This window comes from Octodon degus, unplaced genomic scaffold (genome assembly GCF_000260255.1).
Source record: "Octodon degus isolate 3935 unplaced genomic scaffold, OctDeg1.0 scaffold00038, whole genome shotgun sequence".
Taxonomy (NCBI): domain Eukaryota; kingdom Metazoa; phylum Chordata; class Mammalia; order Rodentia; family Octodontidae; genus Octodon; species Octodon degus.
Genome location: NW_004524614.1, coordinates 5,357,504 through 5,380,264, shown reverse-complemented (window position 1 = coordinate 5,380,264; position 22,761 = coordinate 5,357,504). Strand labels below are relative to the sequence as shown.

The following is a 22,761-nucleotide window of genomic DNA, read 5'->3' as shown; positions in this document are numbered from 1 at the left end:
AATATGGTAGGACTAATGGAAATGAATTAGGTAATCAGTTAATACCTTGAAATGTTCCATAATAATACATAAAGAAATGCAGTACTACATAAGAAGTGTAATAGCCTCAAAAAGAGTAAGAAAGTGTATTTTACCTGGCATATCTGCTTGATCAATTTGAGCCATTGTTATTAAATGCCTGTTGATCAGCTCCTAAAAAAGGAAAGCAAGTATACTGAACTCCAAACACTACTTCTAAAAACCAGATTCAATATTATACTATTTGCTGGTAAATAATCAATTTCTAAATTATCATACACAACTTCTGTGAAAAAAAATATTTCTGAGACTTTCAGTACTAAATGAAACTGTACATATCAAATAATATTTAGCCTTTTACCAAAAAATAAACAAAACTGAATTATTTACAAAAAGCCAACTGTGACGGCATACACTTGTAAACTCAGCACTCTGGAGGCTGAGGGAGGGGAATTTTCTTGAGTTTGAGGCCATTTTGGGCTACATAGTGATGCCCTATCTTAAAAACTACTTTAAAAAAATTCAGTTCTCTTAAACTCATTTTTGTGCCTATCAGTCTATCACGTACTATCATTCTATACTTATCATAAAAAAGCTTTTTAAATATTAGATATCATTTATATATGTATAAGAGCTTTTTCAATACAAAGATCTTTGGAGTACCAAAAGGTATCCCATTTAAACAGTTATTCTATTTTTTATATCCTAATAGCTTAGTGAAATTTTCTTAAACTACATTTTCTTAAACAGAAATAAACCATAAGCTTTACATTCCATCTGTTTTAGTACAGATTATGCATCTGAACAGTGTGATTGGCATACCTGTCGGAGTTCGTCAGCCATGAAAAAGGAAGGTGCATTTGCTTTTGGTTGCATGTAAGCAACATGAGGTGCAGTTGGAGGATAAATGTGATAGTTTGGAAATACCTAAAATGGTAGGAAGTATAGAAACTCAATTACCAATTTTTCTCAGTTCACAAGCAAACATAAATATGGATATGTTTTAAATCTTCATTAAAACCTTAAACATTTAATTATTAAAAATGTCAAGTTATTAGAATACTTTTTGAAATAAGTTCATTTAAAAACAATCCTATATTTCAATCATCAATGTAAACGTAAACAAATCTTAAAACATCTCTTCAGATGTAGTAAATTTTAAGCTCCAACAAGGCAGAAGTAGCGTTTAGGAAAAAATGTTACATAAACAAAGAGTTCAAAGTTCTGTGTTTTTTATGTAATTGGAAGAGAGGAAGAGAATTCTTATAGCCTTTCTGTGGTCAACCTAAACTAAATGTTAGCGATACACCTGTTAAACATTTCAAGTGTCACCAGGGAAGAGGACCAAATTATGCTAGGCCAGCAGTTTAGGTGAAGACAAGGACGCAATTACAATTAACTTCACCTTCCAAACAAACCACAATAAAGTTACTAAATCTACTTCCAGTTGCTTGTCTTTCTTCTTTCCAGCTGTACTCATTCCATCGCCCCATGTTCTTCTCTTTTTCTTCCTCTACTTTTGCAACTGAAACTTATCTGTCTTTTAAAAACAAATTCAGTTGCTTTCTGTTAACCCTCCTATGATTATTCTGCTCAAGATCTCACCTGGAAAGCAATTTTGCAATAACTGTAAGATTTTCTTTAATTTGTATCTGCAGGGAGAATAATACTCTTTTTCTTTCTTTGTTTTCTTCCATCAGATAGCATTGTTTGGCTTAACTATCTCAGGCTTGCCATAAGCATAAGGGTGAAGAGGAAAAACGAAGTATGCCGTATTTAATCTCCATAAAACAGCAGAGGAAGTATTGTGAAACCTAAGTTCCTTCTAAAAATACAGTGAAATATAATAAAAATATAAATAACCATAAAAGAACCCCAGGGAAGAGTAACACATGTACAGAATCTTTATAAATAAATAAATAAAGTTTTTGTCTTATCTGACCTTCAGTTTGGAAAATAATTGTATGATACCTTCTGAAAGATTGCCGATCCACTCCCCCTAAAATGCCCACAAAACTATTTGATCTCTTAAAATCATTTTACATGAGTTCCAACAATTTCTACACATGATTTTCACATTTATTTTTCAAGAGGTTAGGTACTACTATATTCATTTTAGACTTGTGGAGACAGCCTGACATACAGTGATTTCAACACTGTCAAAAATCTTTCTAGAACTAGGTACTAAAGAAAAAAGTAATCTGTTCTCTTACCACTCAAACTATCTTTCACTTAATTTGGGGATAAAAAATCTGCAAACTGAAATTCAAATCTAAATTCTTTTTGGGGGAAGAAGGACATACCAGAAATGAAACGCAGGACCTCACACAAGGTAGGCAAGCAAGTTCCCACTAAGCTACATTACTGGTATCCAAATATAATCTTCATATAAATCCATCATCTATATCTCTCGCCTGGGGAGATAGCTCAGCAGTCTGAGCACCTGCCAGGCAAGCTCAAGAACAGGGGTTCAATTCGTGGTACCACATGAGCTGTGCCGGCTTTGAAACCAGGCATGGTGGCACATGCCTATAATCCCATTGCTGAGGAGGCTGAGACAGGAGGATCACTATGAGTCTGAGCTGCATAGCAAGGCCCTGTACCAAACAAACAAACAAATTGTCAAATGTCTATGGTTTAAATCAGCTTCTATTATTTTAATGGAAGTTGGGTTCTTACTCATGAGTGATTCATCTACTAAGTTCCCTGCAGTTAAAAAGTGTTTTAAATATGGGCTAAAAGTGAAAACTAAGAAGGTACAACTATATAACATGACATTCCTTTCTTCTTCCACATCTCACTGCTCTTTCCACTTTTCCCGCTCTGGTTGCTATTTTTTTTCCCTCTGCTGCCATCACTAATTCACTCTGAGAAGAACCTTTTCTTCTGGGTATGTTTTTCCTCTTTTGGTTTTTGTATTCATATTTTTTTTGAGTCTTACTCTTCCTATATGTTTCATTATCTTCTCTCTCTCCATCAACAGCCCTTTGATAGCTCTTTCCTTGTCCACAATCCTGGCTCCCTTTGTTCTTAATCTTCCTCTCCTTAGCAATGCCTATATTGCAGGCCCCTATCATGTAGATTTCATTCCACTACCCAGACAGCTAGTTCCTATTTCCTCATCTGAGGCAAAAGTTAATAATCAGTTTGCGTTCAACAACTACTGGGACCGGGGAGATGACTCAATAGAAGAAGCGCTTCCCTGGCAAATGCAAGGGCCTGAATTCAATCCCAGGTTCCACAAAAAAAAAACAACAACAACAAAACACTACTGACAAAATATATCCACTTTCTTCCATCTTTTCCTAGAGATAGATCAACATCATATCTATAGATAAAAGCTCCTGCTAACTTAACTACTAGCTAACTTACATGAAAAACATGCCACACAATACTAAATAAGAACATGAGTATAATCTAATTTCTGATTCAAATAAAATTTGTCTAAAACATTTATTAACACAGCAGAACCAAATTAACTTAAAGAGATGAGAAGATGAGACTAAGTTAGAAATGAAGTATTTTTTCTCATCACAATATAATGATCTAAGGAGCCCGGGGAGATAGCTCAGTAGAATAAGCACTTGCTTGACAAGAGCAGGGTCCTGAGTTCAATCCCTGGTACGGGGGGGGGTGGGGAACGACACGACGGGGACGACCCACAATATAACGATCCAAAATGAGACTAAGTTAGAAATGAAATATGTTTTCTGATCACAATGTAATGATCCAAGAAGGAGGTAAGCCTCCTAAGAGTACTAAAATTCCCTCTTTAGGGGCTGGGAGATGGCTCAATGGAATAAGCACTTCCCTGCCAAGCACAAGGGCCTGAGTTCAATCCCCAGTTCCACCAAAAAAAAAAAAAAAAAAAACCCTAAAATTCCCTCTTTAATGTAAGCATACCATTCCAGTTGAAGGTGCTGGAGTTGTGTCTGTATAGAAGTAAGTCGTCCCACCAACAGTTTCCTTCTGAATCACCTGACCAGAAGATGGAGTTTGAGAAACAGGATTATTAACAGGTGTAGAGGCACTAGAAGGCAGCATGTAACTTGCTGGATTTGGAGTGTGGCTTCTTCTTCTGGGAGCAGGAGAAGTATGGGGAGTAATCTTGGGGGAATGAAGAGGGGAAGATCCAGCAGACAATGACATTCCTAAGGAAAATGCAAAGAAATTTCTTAGTGGAGCAATAATTGACCTTAAAGGGGAAAACACTCTGGAAAATAAAATGCAAACATTCATTTGGAAGAAACACATCTAGCAAATTTTAAGTGCATAAATGATATAATTTTATCTTGTTTAAGGGAAAGTTGTGATTAAAGCAACTGCAAAACAGTGTTTTTTTCAAATGTCATTTCCAAAGAAATTAGCAGGTTTACTGCAAGAATCTCCTCTATGGGGGAAAATAGATTAAAAAATGATCAAAATATATGTATATTAGAGCTGGCCTGATAGCTCAACGGACTAAAGTGCCTACTAAGGCAGAGCAAAGCAGCCAAGTTCAATCCCAGGTGTGCTGTGCCAGCCCCACCTACAGGGCATGCTGAGACAGTGATTGAGACTGGGAGTGGTAGCATGTGCCTGTAATCCCAGAGCTTGGGAGGCTGAAAACAGGAGAATCACTACGAGTCTAATCTATATATGTGAGATCCTGTAGACCCTGTCCTAAATACAGAAGGGAAAAAAAAAAGACATATGTGTATTTTAATTTTCCAGTTCCCCCAAATGAATGATTATGTCACAAACATAAACTAGTAAAAGTCTCCTCCTATCAAAGTTTACACTAGAACTCCAACAGTAAAAAATCACCAAAAATTTAATACATTAATTTAATAAGAGGAGCAAAATACTATAATCAAGACTCTATAAAATATGTCCTTCCTTTTTTAAAAAATTAGGAAACATGGGGCTAGTGATACAGCTCAGCAGCACAGTACCTGCCTGGCTGGCAAGTGCAAGATCCTAAGTTTGATTGCAAGAGGAAAAAAAAAAAAAGAAGAAGAGGAGAGGGAGAAAGGGAGAGAGGGAAAGAGGGAGAGAGAGGGGGAGAGAAAGGGGGGGAGAGAGAGAAAGAGAGAGAGAGAGAGAGAATAGATATTTAGATTTCAAACTGTGACTAGTAATACAAATATCTGATTTCCCAAATTGTATGACATTTAAAGCTGAAATAATGCACTATATTTCTCTCAGCCAAATACAATTTAAAAAATAGTTTGAAAAGGCAAAAAAGACACGGCTCAAATAGACGGCAGCTTAAACATATTTCTGAAAATTCAAGCAGCACATTGTTTTGATGTCTTTTTGTCTTTAAGTATGTAATGTTTAAATGTTTACTGAAAACTGCTGCAGATACATACTTCTAAAAAGGACTATGAATACCACCAAGTTCCAATAAATGAATGTTTTACTCAATCACAGCCAATAAGAATCCATTATGAATAGAACACTCCCATTATACAGCAATAAGGAAAAAGGACACGCATCATTCAGAGATTCGAAACTCAGAGAAAACAAGACTAAATCACAAATAAAAGGGATAACTTACAAAAACAATCAAATAGATTAATATACTGCAAACTACATGCATAAATGTAGATGAAATGCAAATTATTTATCAGGTAAATTTAACCAAAGGCTTAATGGAAGTAACTGGTACTGAGCAGAGATTTTGAAAAGCTATCTAGAACCATAATTACAATCCCTGAAAAACCATGCTCACCCAGGAATTGTTTTCTGACTAAAGGCCTTCACTACTGAAGTAATATTCTACCTCACAATCCAATGGGGGGGAAAAAATCATGAAATGCTCTGGTCACATAAGTATACTTAGCAGGGATTTGAAATTCAGTTTCCAATAATTCACATGACATCAACCTTTTTTTGGGCGGGAGGGGGGGAACATGCAGGTGGATTAAAAATAATCTAGAAATGGAAATAACATTTATCTTTCTTCTGGATATCCTCTCATACTTTCTAAACAGTCTCAACATAAATATTTCACTTGATTTTGAGCAATTAAAATAGGCCAGTAAGATAGGTCAGGTTATAAACATCACAGAAGAGATCAGAACTTAGATACAGAAAGGTTATGTTATTCTAACCAAGAATATATATATGTATACAGCCAAACTCAAAATCTAAACTCTCAATCTAATATTTCCCATTGATATAACAAAAAAATCTACTGCACTGACATTAAAACCAACCAGGAATTTTCAGGTATGGCTTCCTCATATCCAAGAGAAACTTCAAAAACCTAAAACCTTTAAAAAAAAAAAAAAAATTGTGTGTATAAGGAAGTCAAGTTACAGATAAAGCCCTTTTTAAAATGGTTGTAAGGCTCTGGTTTTTTTAAATCTATCTTTATAGTAAACATTTAATTGCAGGTTAATCAAAATTGTGAGGAAAATTGGGCTAGTATAAATACACTCTACTTCTGTAATGTAAAATGATTTACACAGTTTCTCCTAAAACTAGCCTCTAAGCTATTCCAACATAAAGCTGGCAAAGTCACCAAAAATAAACAACCAGCAGTACAGCTACAATTCTTGAACACTGTCCCTGGGTCAGAAACTCATTTAAGTGCTCCACATGCATAAGTCTACTTAAACCTCACAACCACCCTGTGAGGTAGGTACACCATTTGTTTCACAGAGGAAGAAACTAACTCAGAAATTAAAAGAATTAACATATAGACAAATACAGATTCACAAACAATAGAATCAAGATCTAAGCTCAGGTCTACTGATTCCAAGATCTGTGCTTTCAGTCAATATTACATACAGTTGCTCAGTTCCGAAGTCTTATAGGAAGAACAGAAGGGGGATCTCTAATTCTATTAGTAGCATTCCTGTGACTACCGACAAGGAGACAAAGGTACAGATAACCTAGAAAGAAAAGTAGGATCTTGCCAGGTGTGGTGATATATGCTCGTAACCCCATTTATTAGAGAAGCTGAGGCAGGAGAACTGCAAGTTTAGGGCCAGCATAGGCCAATTACCGAGGCATTGTCTCATAAAGAAATTTGAAAAAGGGGGGGTGTTGGAAATAAAGTATCTCAGTGGTAGAATGCTCCTGGATTCAAGATTCAGGATGGATGGATGAATGGATGGATCACTCTCTCTTTAAGGTTAAATACATAAAAACACATTTGTCACAAATAAAGTTAACAAAAAAAAGAACCCAAAGAGGCTGGGTTGAATAAGCACTTGCCTGGCAAGCACAAGGGCCTGAGTTCACTCTCCAGCTCCAAAAATTAATAAATTAATTAATTAAGGTTGATTAAAAAGAAAATTCATACATAATGAATGTAAACTATCAAGATTTCTCGTACAATATTTAATTTTATGAAGTTATTTTAATAGAAGGTTGCAACACTAAAATTTGAGTTCATATATCTCATCCAAGGATAACTGAAATTATTTAAAAATATTCAACATAAAACATGTTCAATAGTAAAAAAGCATCACCATCATTAAGGAGGATAAATTCTACAGGTAGCTAATAATGAAACCACAAAATTAATAAAACACCAAATATAACCACAAAAGGCATAGCTATGTATCACTGACTTATTTAACAAAATGTTAACTGAGTAAAATATTCACATGCTGACTTGAAGAAAGTATATTTTCGACTTATTATGAAGACACTATATAACATAGCCACTGTTAAGTGTTTACATAAAACATTAAATTATAAATAGCAGAAAGCACAATCATACTAAAGAAACAAGTAGCTAAAAATAAGGGTGCTGAATTGAAATGAATAGACTGCGCAAATCAAGTGAAGCTGATTCAAAGTTAAGAATTTTTAGTTTAAAATGACATTTTCCCCTGCATTATTTCTCAATGCTTAACTACAGGAGTATTTTGCCAACAGGTTTAAAGAAACAATTTCATATAATAAAACAAGTTTTGTATTAATAACAATATGCATCAAATATAATAATGTTTCTCAGAACTTTCATCTCCTTCAGATCTTAACACTCTTATAACTTGGAGCTTTCCAGAAGTAAAGGACTACCAGCAGATTTATTAAAACACCTGACATAAACTAACAATCAACAGAACACTAAATCAAATACAGTAACATAGATTGGCATTATAAAATATTTAATAAAAAACTTGCATTTAAAATTTTCTCAGTTAAGAAATTTCACTTTTGTTTTTTACTTATTGTATTACCTTTTGTCAATTACTGTTAGAACATTTTGGTGACATCACATACAATAACTGCAGTGCACTTTCTTAATTGAATACGCAAACAGAATTGTCATAGATGTAAGTTAACTACCGTAGGACATCTGAAAAATTCTTAAAAGTACTGAGTTCACATAAAAGTGAGGAATACTACAGAAATATCCATTGGAGAAACTAATAAGAATAATCAACAAAATGAAAAGTGAGAGGAAAGAAATTTCAAAGCTAATTTATAAAGCAAAAATAGTATTGTTTTGAGGTGACATAATTTTATTTTTGAAATCCCAAAAGAAATAAACAAAAAAAGAAAATTCATTAAAGTAAGGAAGTACAAAAACTAACATATGCGAAGTCTACATTTTTCCTAAACATAAACTCCTAATTAGGATGGTATTATTTCTACAAAATGAGAAACTGGATAGATGTCCTTCCTCATCCTCTAACAATGTTATGAAGATACAGAACTTCAAGAGATGGGGCCAGCGAGATAGCTCAGCACACTAAAATGCCTGCTTAGGTAGGCTTAGGCAAGTGCAGGGACCTTGGTTTGATCCCCAGCACCACACTCTGCACCAGCCCTGCCCCAAGGGTGGACTGAAGTGGCCAGAGTCTGGTGTGGTGGCACACTCTTGTAAGCCCAGAACTAAGGAGGCTGAAAGCAGGAGGATCACCATAAGTCTGAATTGCGTAGTAAGACCCTACAACAACCAAATACATTGGGGGGTGGGAAACTCAAGAAGAAAATACAATACTCAAGAAACCTAGAGCAAGGACCGGCCAGATAGCTCAGTGGATTAAAGTGCCTGCTTAGGCAGATGCAGGGGTGGTGTTTCCATCCCCAGCCCGCCCCGCCCTTGGGGGCACACTGAGATGAAGACTGAGACTGTAACAGGTTAAAACAACTACTGCTAAAATTATGAAAGATGACAAGGAGCAAATATCACAAAAGAAAAACTTTTTAGAATAATGCAAACTAGGCTCTTCAAGAGTGAAAAATAATAATTGTTAACATTAAAGGAAAAAGTCTTCAACAAAATAGATACAGGGGTACCTCAGTTCATGAGTGCATTTGTTTGTGAACAATTTGGGTTTTGCAAACAAAAGCATTTGGCACAAATTAAGTTCATGAACCAAAGTACCACTATAAAATAAAAAAAAGATATAGGAAATAAGGAGTTGTGAAAATCAAGCTTACAAAATATGGAAGAGTCATTAAGAGACAAAAGATATGTAACATACAACACTTCATATCATTTAAATACACAAAAATTACTGCAAGGGACTTCAAAACTTAAATGTAAGAAATAAGAACCTTGAAAACAGGTATAAGCCTTTAGTACCTTTAGTTAAATAATGCTTTAAGATATAACCTAAAAAACAAAATTTTAAACTTTCTATACTTCATAGGAAGGTATCAAGAAAGAAAAAAGAACACAATAATGCATGAAAATATCCAGATTCCATAAAGGTCTAAGAAGGGCTGACCAGATAGCTCCGTGGACTAAAGCATCTGCTTAGGCAGAGTGCAGAAGCTGGCGTGCTGTGTTGGCCCTGCCCCCGGGGTGCACTGAGACAGCCATGGAGACTGGGTGTGGTGGTGCGCACCTATAATCCCAGTACTTGGGAGGCTGAAAACAAGAGAATCACTATGAGTGCGGACTACATAGTGAGACCCTGTACACGCTGCACCCTGTCCTAAATTTGTAAAAAAATAAAAGATCCAATCTTTTATAAAAAGAATTCTTACAACTCTATAAAGCAAAGTGCCTTAAAACTAAGCAAAGAATTTGAACAAACATTTTTCTGAAGAAGACATATAAATGGCAGTAAGTACATGAAAAGAAGCTCAATATCATTAGTTACGAAGGATACAAAATCAAAAGCACATCAGCATATTTAATTGCATACCCACTAAGATGTCTATGAACAAAAACACAGAAGATAATAAGCATAAAGGAAGGAATGGGGATTCTGGAATTCTCAAATACTGTGGCCAGAATTGTTAAGTGATGTGGTTTGCTTGGACAACTGCTCAGCAGTTTTAACATCTCACCCAACAGACATTAAAACCTATGTCCACACAAAAAGTTAAGAACTGTTCATAGTACATTATGTATAACTGGCCAAAAAATGGAAACAACACACTATCAACTGATAAATGGGTAAACAAAATGTTACACCCATACAGTAGACTATTATTTACCTATAAAAAGGAAAGAACTGACACATTCTATAACATGGATACACCTGGACAACATTAAATAAATCAAACACAAAAAGTCACATATTTTCTAACTATTTATATAAAATGTCCAGAACAGATAAACCTACGAAATCATAAAGTAGATTATTGGTTTTCAATGACTGGAGAAAGAGACTATAGGGAATGACTGCTAACGAGTACAAAGTTGCTCTTTAGGCAAAAGAAAATGTTTTGGCATTACTGGTGATGATTCATTGGTTTTGTGAATAACTATACTGAACACTAATTTTAAAGAATAAATTTTGTGATGTATGAATTATATCAACAAAAAATAATTATTCAAATACTGGTAAAAGAGAGGGTTAAGAAAACTCCATTAACTCAACAGAAGTAACTGGGGTTGGGGTACAATATGAACTAAACACAGAAGAAGAGCCCATCTACTTTAATAAGCAATGAATAGCTAAAATATAAAGCATAAACTTAATTAGAAACCAGTGGGCTCTGTGTGAAGAAAAACTGACAGAAACTTGAACAAAAGAAAATGAACATTCATATTTTAATACCTGAATGTCAAGTCTACCCTAAAGTAATCTAAAAACAGAATGCAAGTTTAATTAATAAAAATTAGCTAAGTTAATCAAAAGTAATCACTGAGAACAGCCAGGAAAATCATAGATCAAAGGAAAAAAAAGAAAGAAAGAAATAGAGTGACAAAGAGTAATCAGATGTTCAGACAGTAATCAAAACTCCATGGACTACTTATTAGATAAGACAACTAGCTAGGCAACACTAAATAATAGAATGAAGAAAGATATGAACAGATAGTTATTTAGAAAAAAAATCAGTAAAAATGAATCTCCCTCCCTTCCTCCCTTCCTTCTGTTCTTCTTTTCTTTCTTTTTGTGGTACTGGGAATTGAACTCAGGACCCTGAACCTGCCAGGCAGGTGCTTATTATATTGAGCTATCTCCCCAGCCCTCCATTGTATTTTTCACACTCACATGAATTTCAAATATTTGGACTTAAATTTCAAATTTTCTATAGACCACAAAATAGAAGAAAAAGTATATATGAGATTAATCTGCATAATATATGTTCTTAAATTCATTAAGAAAATGAAAAGCAACCGATAGAAAATGGGCAAATTATACAAATAGTCATTTGCTTGTGTACTGATAAAGAGATATAAGTTAAAACTAGTTTATCACTGGTCTTATATTAGGCTTAAGATTTAATTCGAATACTATTAAAAGGGTGTTTGGCAGAGATACTGCCAATACACTTTGACATCTTTTTTTTTTTTTTTTTGGCAGAACCGGGGATTGAACTCAGGCCCTTGAGCTTTCCAGGTAAGCGCTTATTCTACTGAGCTATCTCCCTGGCCCCTCACTTTGACACCTTTTAAAAGGCAATGTAGTGAGCACTGTCAGCTACAATTTTGTTATGATTATTAATTTAAAATTTTGAATAAAGTCATAAAATAAAAACTGAACTCCACAAAAGTGAAAAATTTTGTCTCTTCACCTGCAGTTCACTAGGAGTCATGAGTAACTCATGAAGGTGATTTTTAAAGCCATTTTAGGGAATAAAATATTATTTTCTTCAACCAAAATTAAAAAGACTGCCCTTTCAGAAACAAAACATCTAATATCCCAGAGTGAAGATCTTCCACAAATGAACAGCATTAAACATACCCCTTTAAAATCAAGAACACGGACCGGTGAGATAGCTCAGCTGACTAAGCACCTGCTCAGGAAAGCCCAGGGACAGTGGTTCTATCCCCAGCAGCACACTCTCCAGTACCACTCATAGCATCTGTCCCACCCCTGGGTGCGCTGAGCCAGTGAACGAGTCCATGCATGGTGGCGCACACCTGAAACCCCAGTCCTGGGGAGGATGAAAACAGGAGGATCACTACAAGTCTGAGTTGTGTAGCAAGACCCTGTACTACATACATAAAAAGTAAATAAAATTAAGAACAAGATGAAATATTAACTATGTCCATATCTGTGTAATACAATATCACTGTAAGGAGCACTACACCACAGAAAAAACAATTGCAATGGAAAAATAAAACTTATTTGCAGAAAATACAATTTTACAACAATCCACAAAATATTTAGAAGTCAGCTTCCAAAAACAAAAAAGTTGACCACTTCAGCTATATACTAAAAATTAGGAAAATTCTGTTAAAGACACCAAAAATAAAAATTATGAAGACATCAATTACTGTACCAGTACTACACAGCATCTAACAAAACATACATAAGACCTCAACACAGAAAACTATAAAATTTCATGGAAAATTTTAATTTACTAAAGACAACTTGAAAACAAAAGAGACAGACAGACAGACAGACAGACAGACAGACAGACACACACACACACACACACACACACACACCTGCGTTAATGGTCAGGAAAACAACAGAGTAAATAAAGATGAGGATTCCCTTCAAATTCTCTAAAAGTTTAATACAACAACATCATGGATCCACATCTCCAAAGCTGCTTCCTCCCCCAGAATATCATCAACAGCCCTTGCCAACTTTAAATTCTGTAAACTATGATCTCATAGTAAAGTCTAGTTGATCCTTTTGGGAAATCATTTGCTCAATAGACTTTTTTGATGCACACACTAGGAAATGGTTCTCATGATTATGTTTTTCTTTACCTTTTACTGCAAATACCACATGAAATTCAACTATTTATAAAGAAGAGATATGCCTTAAATTTTTATAGTTCCTTCTACATCTGTCAATGGCACAATATCAGCACCAAAATAATTCTGTTAAAAAGAAATGGGTCTAGAGGTGAAGTTTTCCATTTTTCTGGTAACAACCATCAACACACCTAAATATATCAACAGTTACGATCATCAAATTGTCAGGAAGAACAAACCCCATTCACCAGAATTACTGAGTGTAACAAAAGTTGGGAGTGAAAGAAAAGTAAATGATGATGCTATTAAGCCACAAAGATGTCAATCACTGCTAAATGAAGACAACTCATTACTACAAAAGACGAATTTGTAAGAATCTGGAGTACAGGATACTACTTATCTGACAAGGTAAGTCCAATTATTCTAATGTTTCTGCTTGCAGATTACTACAGCCTGGATAAACCCAGGTCACTTGAAAATTTTAACAAACCGCAACAACCAAACTAAACCTTTAGTAATAAATTATGTCTGATTATACTGGAGAAGGGTTTAGATTAAAATGTATAACTGTATCTCATTAACTGATAAATGGGAATTGAGGACAAACAGGATGCGTTATCTTTTTAAAAGCAAAACCAATACTTTAGGAATTTATCCAAGAGAAAAATCATACATAATAAATAGCTGAAATCTCAAACACAGATATTATGTTTTTTATTCTTCTTATTATTATTTTAATATACTACATACAGGGTCTCACTATGCAGCTCAGACTCATGGTCCTCCTGTCTCAGCCTCCCCAGCACTGGGATTACAGATATGCACCACCATGCCCAGTCTTGGTGGCTGGTTAAAAGCGCCCAGGAGAGGGGCTGGCATGGTACCAGGGATCGAACCCAATTCCATGTGCTTGCCTAAGTAGGCAATCAGCCCACTGAGCTATACTGCCAGCCCTGGTACTATGTTTATATCACTAAGTCCTAACAGGCCTTAAATACTTTAGACATTAATATATTCTCCAAATTGACTTTTGTGAAGAATTATCAAAATGAGGGAACAAAAACTTCCAACTCCAAGAAGACTTTTTCCTCCACTTACTATTTGAGTGCTTCAGAGACAAAGTTTCTTAGTTCATCTCTGTCATTAGCTCTGAGCACAAGGAACTGAGTTTAAGGAAGGTATTTCAGAGTAAATTACTATGACAAAAATCAAGATATCATTGAAATATTTATAATGGCTACAGCCTTTTAAATAAGAGCAGCCCAGAGTATTGGAAAGACCTTCCTTAAGATATTAAAAAGTTAACAGTAATACCACAAATGCACTGAATTTTTTTCCCTGCACTGATTATTAGTAAGTAAAGGCATTTATAACAGTCCTTAAAAGTTCCTCAGTAAATTTAGTAACAAAGATCCTTCACTGATGCCAGTGGTGGTGGCACATGCCTTTAATCCCAGCACTCAGGAGGCTGAAGCAGAAGGATTGCTGTGAGTTTGAGGCCAGCCTGGGATACGAAGTACTTTCAAGGCCAGCCTGACCTGCACAGTGAAACCCTGTCTCAAAAAGAACCAGGCAAAAACAATCCTTCATTTAGGAAGGATCCCTAAATCACCTCAAATTCAGAAACTTGCCAGAATTCACAATACTAAGTATACAGTTGTACTCAGGACTAAGAATTACTACAGCAATAAAGCAAGCACCGATAGCCAGATCTCAAGAGAAAATGACGCAGCTATAGAATGAACTCATAGAAAATCTACTCAAATTCACAGAGCTTCCTAATGCTCTGCACTCTGCATGAAGAGTCACACAAAGAATACCCTTACCCCTTGCAACTTGCTTTTTTCAAGCATTAGCAACTCTGTGCTCAAGGTTTATATTTAAGACTGGTCATGTAGACACCATCTGCCTAGCACATGGGAGTAGTTCAAAATTCTAGACCAAAATCAGTGTGCAACATAAAGCACAGATTACATAAATAATTTAGGCAAAGTAAATCACCTAACTGAATCAATTAAGAAACACGCTAGACTCTCAGACATGAACAAGAACCAACTTCACAAGCACTCACTTTTAAGGACAGCAGTGTTTGATCAACTAACTGTTTTCTGCACAGATACTTAAAACTGTCTCCAGTACAATTACTATTTTTTGTTATTTTTGCACTGAAGCAAATACTGTTATAGTGGTAAAGAAGGGCAATTTTTTTTCTGACTCCATGCCTTAAGGGAGAAGGAAGACAAAAAGACTTCCTCAAAATATGTCAATGAATTTAAAGGGATTCCACCACTTTTATCCAATTAAGAGTTACATATAGTCATGATATATACTCCATGGCTGATGTAGCAAGATAAATAAAATACAATTCATATAGGAAGGATCTGAAAGTGTTTCATAAACTACATCTCCACTATCTGGGCTATTCATAGACAAAAATAAAATAAGCTGTAGACTAAAAGTTTAGCTATTATCAGTAAAAGAATAGGCAACAGTTAGGAAAGGCCACATTTTAAATTCTGCCATATAAAAATTATACAGGTTATTCAAAAGCTTGCTTATTAAACATTCAAAGTATGGGAAAAGACCTCTATTTTTAGTCAATAATTCTTGCACTTTTAGAGTAACCCTGAAGACAAACAGCTATGATTTTATGTGTGTTTAAAAACAGCTACTCTTGATGCCAACAGCTTTAAAAAAAAAAAAAAAAAAAAAAACACGTTAGATGTTGTCACAAAAATTCTAGCTCTGCAAAGCTGCAAAGTATCCTAAACAAATAATCCTAAAAAAATCTAGAAAGATGCTTACAATTAAGATAAATGTACATACACATAAAACATATGCATGCATGTTGCCTTTAAAAGGTAGGTCAAAGATAAAGAGTTCTTTCCTAACATGTACAAAGGTCCCAGGTTCGATTCCTAGCATCAAATCAAGAGTTAAAAAAAAAAAAAAAAATTTAAAAGAGCAACTTTTAAAAACTAACACTGTGATTCATGTTTTTAATAAATAAAGCTGGTTTATAAAGACTGGTAAGCTAAATGCTAAATAAAACACTGGCAATCAAATGATATTTATTAAAGTGGTAGAAATGGTTTGGAGACACAAAATAAAATAAATGATGATTCACGATGTGCAACTGAACTTTTTTCCCACAACACAATTATTTGATCCAGTTAGGAAATAATAGAAAAGTTGTTTGAAAACTCAGTAGCATTACCTAAGAAAAATGAATTTCTCAAATAATCTTCAATATTTGATTGAACAAATTGAAGCTATCATTACCTTAAAATATATAAACTCTAAATCCTAAATTTAGAAACCCTTAGTATTCTTCATAATAATCACGCCATAGAAGCACTCTATGTATCCTTTATCATGTAATTATAAGAATCAAATTTATGAATTTACCAACAATTTGAAAAGAATGTTTTAAAATGTGCAATTTTAAACCTGAAGTAATCTAAGCCCTTCTTTTTTACAAATTGAGAATTAGACATACTTCAATGGTTTGATAGTCAGCACTGAGAGAAATGGAGACTTAACCCAGGCAGTTTAAGTGTGAATACAGCCTTGTAGTGTACCCTCATGCTATTGAATTCACCCTTACCTTAAATCCTAGTGACTATGTTCAGTAACATACTTAGGAAGCAAAGTTACAATACCAAAGAAAAATGTGATAAAATGCAGCATGGTTAAATTTTAAACATATCCTAAAGTAACAAAGTTAAAGACAGATGAGTTTAAAACATTTACCTGAGGATTTCTGGCATTCTGTAATAAGTTTAAAAAGTATACTGTTGGACCTAAAGGTTTAGGTACTCTGACATTAAACAAATCACTATGAAGCTAGGATAGACAAGAATGATTCAAAGGACTTTTGAATTTAAAGACTTGAGTAGTATTCAGTGTTTTCAACAACCTAAAATACGAATAAAAGTTCAGATTTTTCCCATATAAAAATTTGAAGAATTTTAAAATTTGAAGTGTTCTCCACAAAAAGGACAGTGTTAAACCGATGTGACAAATTTTATTAAAAAACAGTATCTTAAAAACCAGGACAACAATAAATTTTATTTATAGTTTTCATCACTTTTCTGCTCAGTGAAACTAAAGGCAATAATCCTTTAAGATCTTGCCATCAAGATTTTTTTAAAAAATGTTGACATTTTACTAAATTTTAAATTGGGTACATGTTGCCATTTCATTTAAGCAAACAAATCAAGTGAGAAAAAGAAATTTTAAAAGTGAACACAAAGATACGATGGGCAAACATCATTAGGTATGTGTATTATCCTAGTTGTGGATCCAGTCCCAGAACTGGTTGCACAAAATAAAACAAATCACTCATTCCACAATCCAAAAAGTCAACAAAACTATTAAGTAAAAGTTAAAACAGTACTAGTCTCTATTTAATTCCCGATAGTAATTTTACTGTTCAAATTTAGCTTTGCAAATAATTGAAATTAAAAATATTCTTACTCAAGATAATTATGCTTAATCTGATCAATTAATGAGCCCTAAGGTAAATGATATACACACTCACTTGTCTAATTTTCAAAGTGAATGTTAGAGGACTGTTTGTACTTCTGAGCTAATAAAAGGTAGAAGAACCTACATAAATACTGGTAAGGTGGATCTTCATTATTCTTATACATGTTTTAAGTCATACTACCAAATAACTAAAATAAAATTAATATATTTATCCCACTACCTATTTTTTTAAAGTCTCCAAAAAGATAACACAAGCTATTTCCATTAAACACATTTTGGCCTATAAAAAACAGGAAGATATTTTCTTTCTTTAGTATTCTAAATTTCTCATGTTTCAGAATTTAATATCCATTTAATTAAATATTAATCTCATTTCCCCAAAGACTAATATAAAAATTAGTCTTAAAAATTGTTACTTGCTTAATATTTGACATTACCCCAAAAAGTAATTACCCATAAGCTGAAATATAAATTATTCACTGACCTGGTAAACTATTTACTAATCAAATTAAGTCTCATTTAATCTTAAAAGTTTCAAACCACAAACGCATACTCCCTTTGCAAAGAAGAAATAAATTCAAGGGCCAAAAGGTTCAACTGAGAGAAATTTATATAATCTCATGTGAAAAAAAGGTAGCTTAGATTCAAAAATGAACTGCAAAAATCCTATGCTGACCTCTCAGGACATACAAATTCTTGCTGGTCACAAACAGCAATAAAATTTCTATACAATAAAGAATTGTCCCATGACACTTGGTGATAAAATGAAAACAGAGTCAACAGGAATACTGATGTCAGTTACCACAACTGATTCCTTCACAAACCCTGTTTTCACAACAGCAACCCCTTATGCTTAGGGGAATTAAAAGTTGCTGAACTCAACAATCCCTTCAGTTAAACAAACAGACCCCTCATAGAGCTGTCCAACGCTGCCCAAACTATTCATCCTTTAGTCGAATCAGTCAGTTTCATGAATTGTAGGATTTATCTTCAAGTCCAGTGCTGACTCAGAGGGTAGCTTGTTCCCTAGAGAAAACAACCAACAAAAATCAGAACAGCTACTGCTCATAAGCTCTTTCAACACCCAAGTGGAAAGGACAAACTTATTGGGTCCAAAAAAACAATTCAACTTCCTTTCAACTACAGAGGTAGCCAATAAACCAAAGGCATCTGTATGCCACAGGCAGTTCTTGGTTAAAATTTTCACTCTGTTATAGCAAGAATATTAAATAGCCAACTAATTTTACAAGAAAAGCCATCACACAATCTGTATGATTCCTCAGTAAGGAAGAAATATGCAAGGAATATAATGGCAAGTATTCTAAAAGCCAAAACTTGTTTTTATTTTGTTTTGTTTATCTTTCAAAAGCTGCTTGATAATGTGTGTTGGGATGGAGGAAATTAAATGTTTCCATCCAGAAACAGACATGTCCACAGTAGCTTTTATGTTATACATAATAAGCTAGTAAAGTATTACATAATTCATTAAATACAAGGTTCTCATTCAGCAGTTAGAGAAAACGCTCAGACTCACAAGGTAAAAAAGAATAATACTGTATTCTGTTTTGGGTCTGAAACAATGACTTGCCTTCCTTCACATGTTTCTAGAAAAGAAAAGGAAAGGAATAAAGGAAAAAAAAAAAAAAAAAACAAGCACAGCCACTGAGCTTGAAGAGACTTCCCGTATCATGGGTTAGTGGGATTTTGTCCACAATGACATGGGAAGTGAGGGGGGGGGGAAAAAGACTAAGGAAATGAAAGCTCAAGCTAAGTTTCAAAAAAATTAAATATCATTTTGTCCTTTCACTAAAGGGTTTTCATACATTACTCAAAACTATCCAAAAAGAATCATAAGGTGACCAATACATTTTTATTCTTAAAAATTTTATCAATGTTGTTAATTATTCAAGTGTGAAAATACAATCTAAGCAGAAATTTCCTTCTCATTTTTAAGTAGTAAAATGGAAAATTCTCTATTCTCCATCATAAAACTGTGTCAAAGCTCACATTTGTAGAGAACAATACAGCAGGAACCATCAACTGTCATGAAAATTGTACTCACTTGATTATAGGCATCTGATATTTTCATAATAGTTTCTTTTTAGAAGATGCCCCATTTTCCCATGTTTCTCATCTTTTCAGAGGAAGTAAGTACTAATGAACTAAGACACCCATCTTATGCAAAGAATACTATCTACTATATACTATCTTTGGGAAAATAGCAGTCATGTAATTTTCTGTATTTTGTGGTTCAAGTGGGAAATCTCTTTTTTAAAAAAGCTGTACCCCTTCCAGTTTCCTTACTGTGTACCGGTAAATTCCATCTTACTGAGAAGCTTTGCCAGTGGTTTAAACACTATTAAGTAGTATCCTAGGCTTTTAGAAATGCTTCAGGGTTATTCCACGCACTTGATTTGAATTTATCTATTTTTCCATTATTTATTAAATCACCAAACACAAATTAGTATGCATTTCTTGTTTTGCTAATACTAACATACTTAATTTGTGCTGGTTTAAAGTATGCTCATTCAGCCCTCAAAAAGCTTTTCCCCTGTCACCACTGCATGTATGTAATGATTTCTCTCTTTTTCGAAGACAGTGAATCCACAACAATCTTTATTTAAATACACAAATACTCAGAACTGAGTAAGTATAAAATTTATCAATATGAATCATGATTTTTATCATGATTAGAAAATTAAGACAAGAGACTGAGAAAAGACTAATTCTTATCTTTCACTCACCAATTTCAAGCTATTGTACTGAAAAAAATACTTAATAGTTTAGCCTTGTTATTTTCACTCAATATCTTTTTGAGTTAAAGTAACAAACCTGTCCTTGTAAATGCCAGTTTTGTATTTTATAATTTTAGATTTGGTGATTATATTAGACTTGTGAATTGTGCTGCTCTAAAAACATTCATTTGAAAACCATAGTTCAAAGAGCAAATTAAGCTTTGGTGTTCCTGGCTAACCAGTTCTCCAGAGGATGAAGTAGTAATTAAGTCTTTAACTTTGTTGCCTATTCTTGCTATATATGGATGTTCAAACCTATCTTTCCAGTTTTTTTCCCCACAGTCTCTTCTCTCTCCTCACTGTGAAAAAAAAAAACCCAAATATAATGAATGTATCAAACACTGCAAGGCTAACAGCAAATAAAAATGTTTAAAAATACATGAATATTCTATTTTCTATGAATTTTCTAAGTTTCAGCTGTGACTAAGACTAGGAGCTCAGCATGAAACAAAAGTGTCCATATGAACTAAAGAATGACAGTTAAAACTACCACAGAAAATCATTACTAGCTTTTCAGGGCTGTTACATGCATTGGTACCAAAATATACTCTGCTACCAAAAAAAAAAAAAAAAAAACAAAAAACAAAAAAAACAAAAAACCACAGTAAAAGTTTACAAATAGCACTGCCTTGCTCCATCTCCTCCAAGAAAACTGGACCTCTCCACACCCAACATTTAAGGATTAATGCCTGTTGTGGCAGGAAGAACCCTTGCCCAGTCTATGGCTCAGTACCAGGCCAATCTGAGATTTTCTTCACATCTTAGGTATTCACCTAACAGATTAAATTACTTTTTGAAAGTTCACTGAGTGAAAATACTGCTCTGTCAAACTACATGGATTAAAATAAACCAACAAACATCATATATTCTCAACTATCTGTTTAAAGCACCTGAAAAAAAAATCCTATTAATCCCTTAAGATCCATCTTAAATATCTCTTTTCCCATGAAAGTTTTCTAATATAAATTCTCAAAAATACAGATTTCACCTTCTTTCAAGTTTTCTCACATTTTAAACATTTTCTGATTTAGAAGTAAATAAGTATGTGTCAGAATCTCCTGTGAATTTTTTAAAAATACAGACAAAAACCAACACTTTAAATCTGATGTTTCTAAATCAGTAAGTCTTACACGGGGATAAGAAAATCTGTATTTTCAAAGCATGCTAAGTGATTCTGATCTGCACTTACATAAGAAGGCTTCCTGGAACCACTGCATGAGACCTAGTACTGAGCCAGGTTCTGTAATACTAACAAAAAAGCTCTGGGCCTAATTCACACCATTTTCTCTCTACCATAAAGTCCACTAAAATGCTTAAGACTTCAATTTTAACAATTACTGTGTGTCTCCATGCATGATCCTAATAAAGGATACAATGATAAAAAATACTTCCAGTGCATTTAAGTTTAGTGAATACACACAATTAACATAAAAACAAGATCAAAACCAGTAGTAGAGACTCAAAACACTATAAAAGCATGGGAATGGAAAATATTAACACAGGCTAGAGAAATGGAAATGGTATTGAGGAAAAAGGCATTTGACCTCAACCAATAAAAAAGAGAAAAAATGTCAAGAATGAAGACTTTCCCATGCAAGGCAAGGTCCAAGGACAGGCCCAGAGATGAGGAAAAGCCTAACCACGTTCAAATACATAGTCTTGAAAAGCAGGACATGTATTCTGTAATACGGTGGGTCTGAGAAAAGTAAGCTTGAAGGAACTAGGCTTATTTATTCAGAAAAGAAATCTGGCATTACTTAATAGTATATCTTCCCCCTCAATCCTCAGGAGCAATTATATTCCAAGGCCTGCATGGACCCAAGAAACCTATAATTTAATGGCTTTTTCTTTTTTTGTACCAAAGATTGCACTCAGGAATTATGTTTCCCAGGCAGGTGCTTATGCCACTGAGCTATCTCCCTGGCCCACCTTTCTATCTTAATTAGCATCTATCATGCACTAAGCCCAAAACTTTTAGTTACAACAGCAAAACTAGCAGGAATTGCTTTTCTTTTCTTCACAATTTCAAAATAGAAGATCCTTTTTAACCATGACTTTAGCAACCTCAGCATATTTGTTTGCTTTATGCATTAAGCTGAACTATTACCTTTTCACTTTAAAACAAGTACTTCACAACTTTTCTTTACCATATCATAGTTCCTAGCATGACTAATCTTGTACTCTGGGGCTGCTATTAAGTAAATAAGAAATGACTGAAACACTACAATGCTGAGGAAGTCAATTTGATAACCTCAATAGCTACTAACAGGCATGGAATGTATATATAGTAAGTATGTGGGAAAAGAGATGACACATGTCCTCTTGAAGGGTGCAGGATAGAGGGAGATTTCCTACCATCCAGACAAAATTCAACTTAAAACCTATGAATAT

General features: G+C 34.1%; 1 protein-coding gene across 7 annotated transcripts in view; it reads right to left on the bottom strand.

Moving 5' to 3' along the window:
• Positions 1-22,761, bottom strand: part of Pan3 (PAN3 poly(A) specific ribonuclease subunit) — a 153,453-nt gene that overhangs the window by 35,920 nt on the left and 94,772 nt on the right. For 6 of the 7 annotated variants that reach the window (XM_004631052.2, XM_023715009.1, XM_023715010.1 and 3 more), the window contains 3 exons: positions 3,922-4,169; positions 841-945; positions 135-192 (listed from right to left, as the gene is read on the bottom strand). In XM_004631052.2, the coding sequence (XP_004631109.1) occupies positions 135-192; positions 841-945; positions 3,922-4,169 (411 nt within the window). Of the gene's footprint in view, positions 1-134; positions 193-840; positions 946-3,921; positions 4,170-18,483; positions 18,602-22,761 lie in introns of all 7 variants that reach the window. The other variant, XM_023715013.1, reaches the window with a different exon arrangement.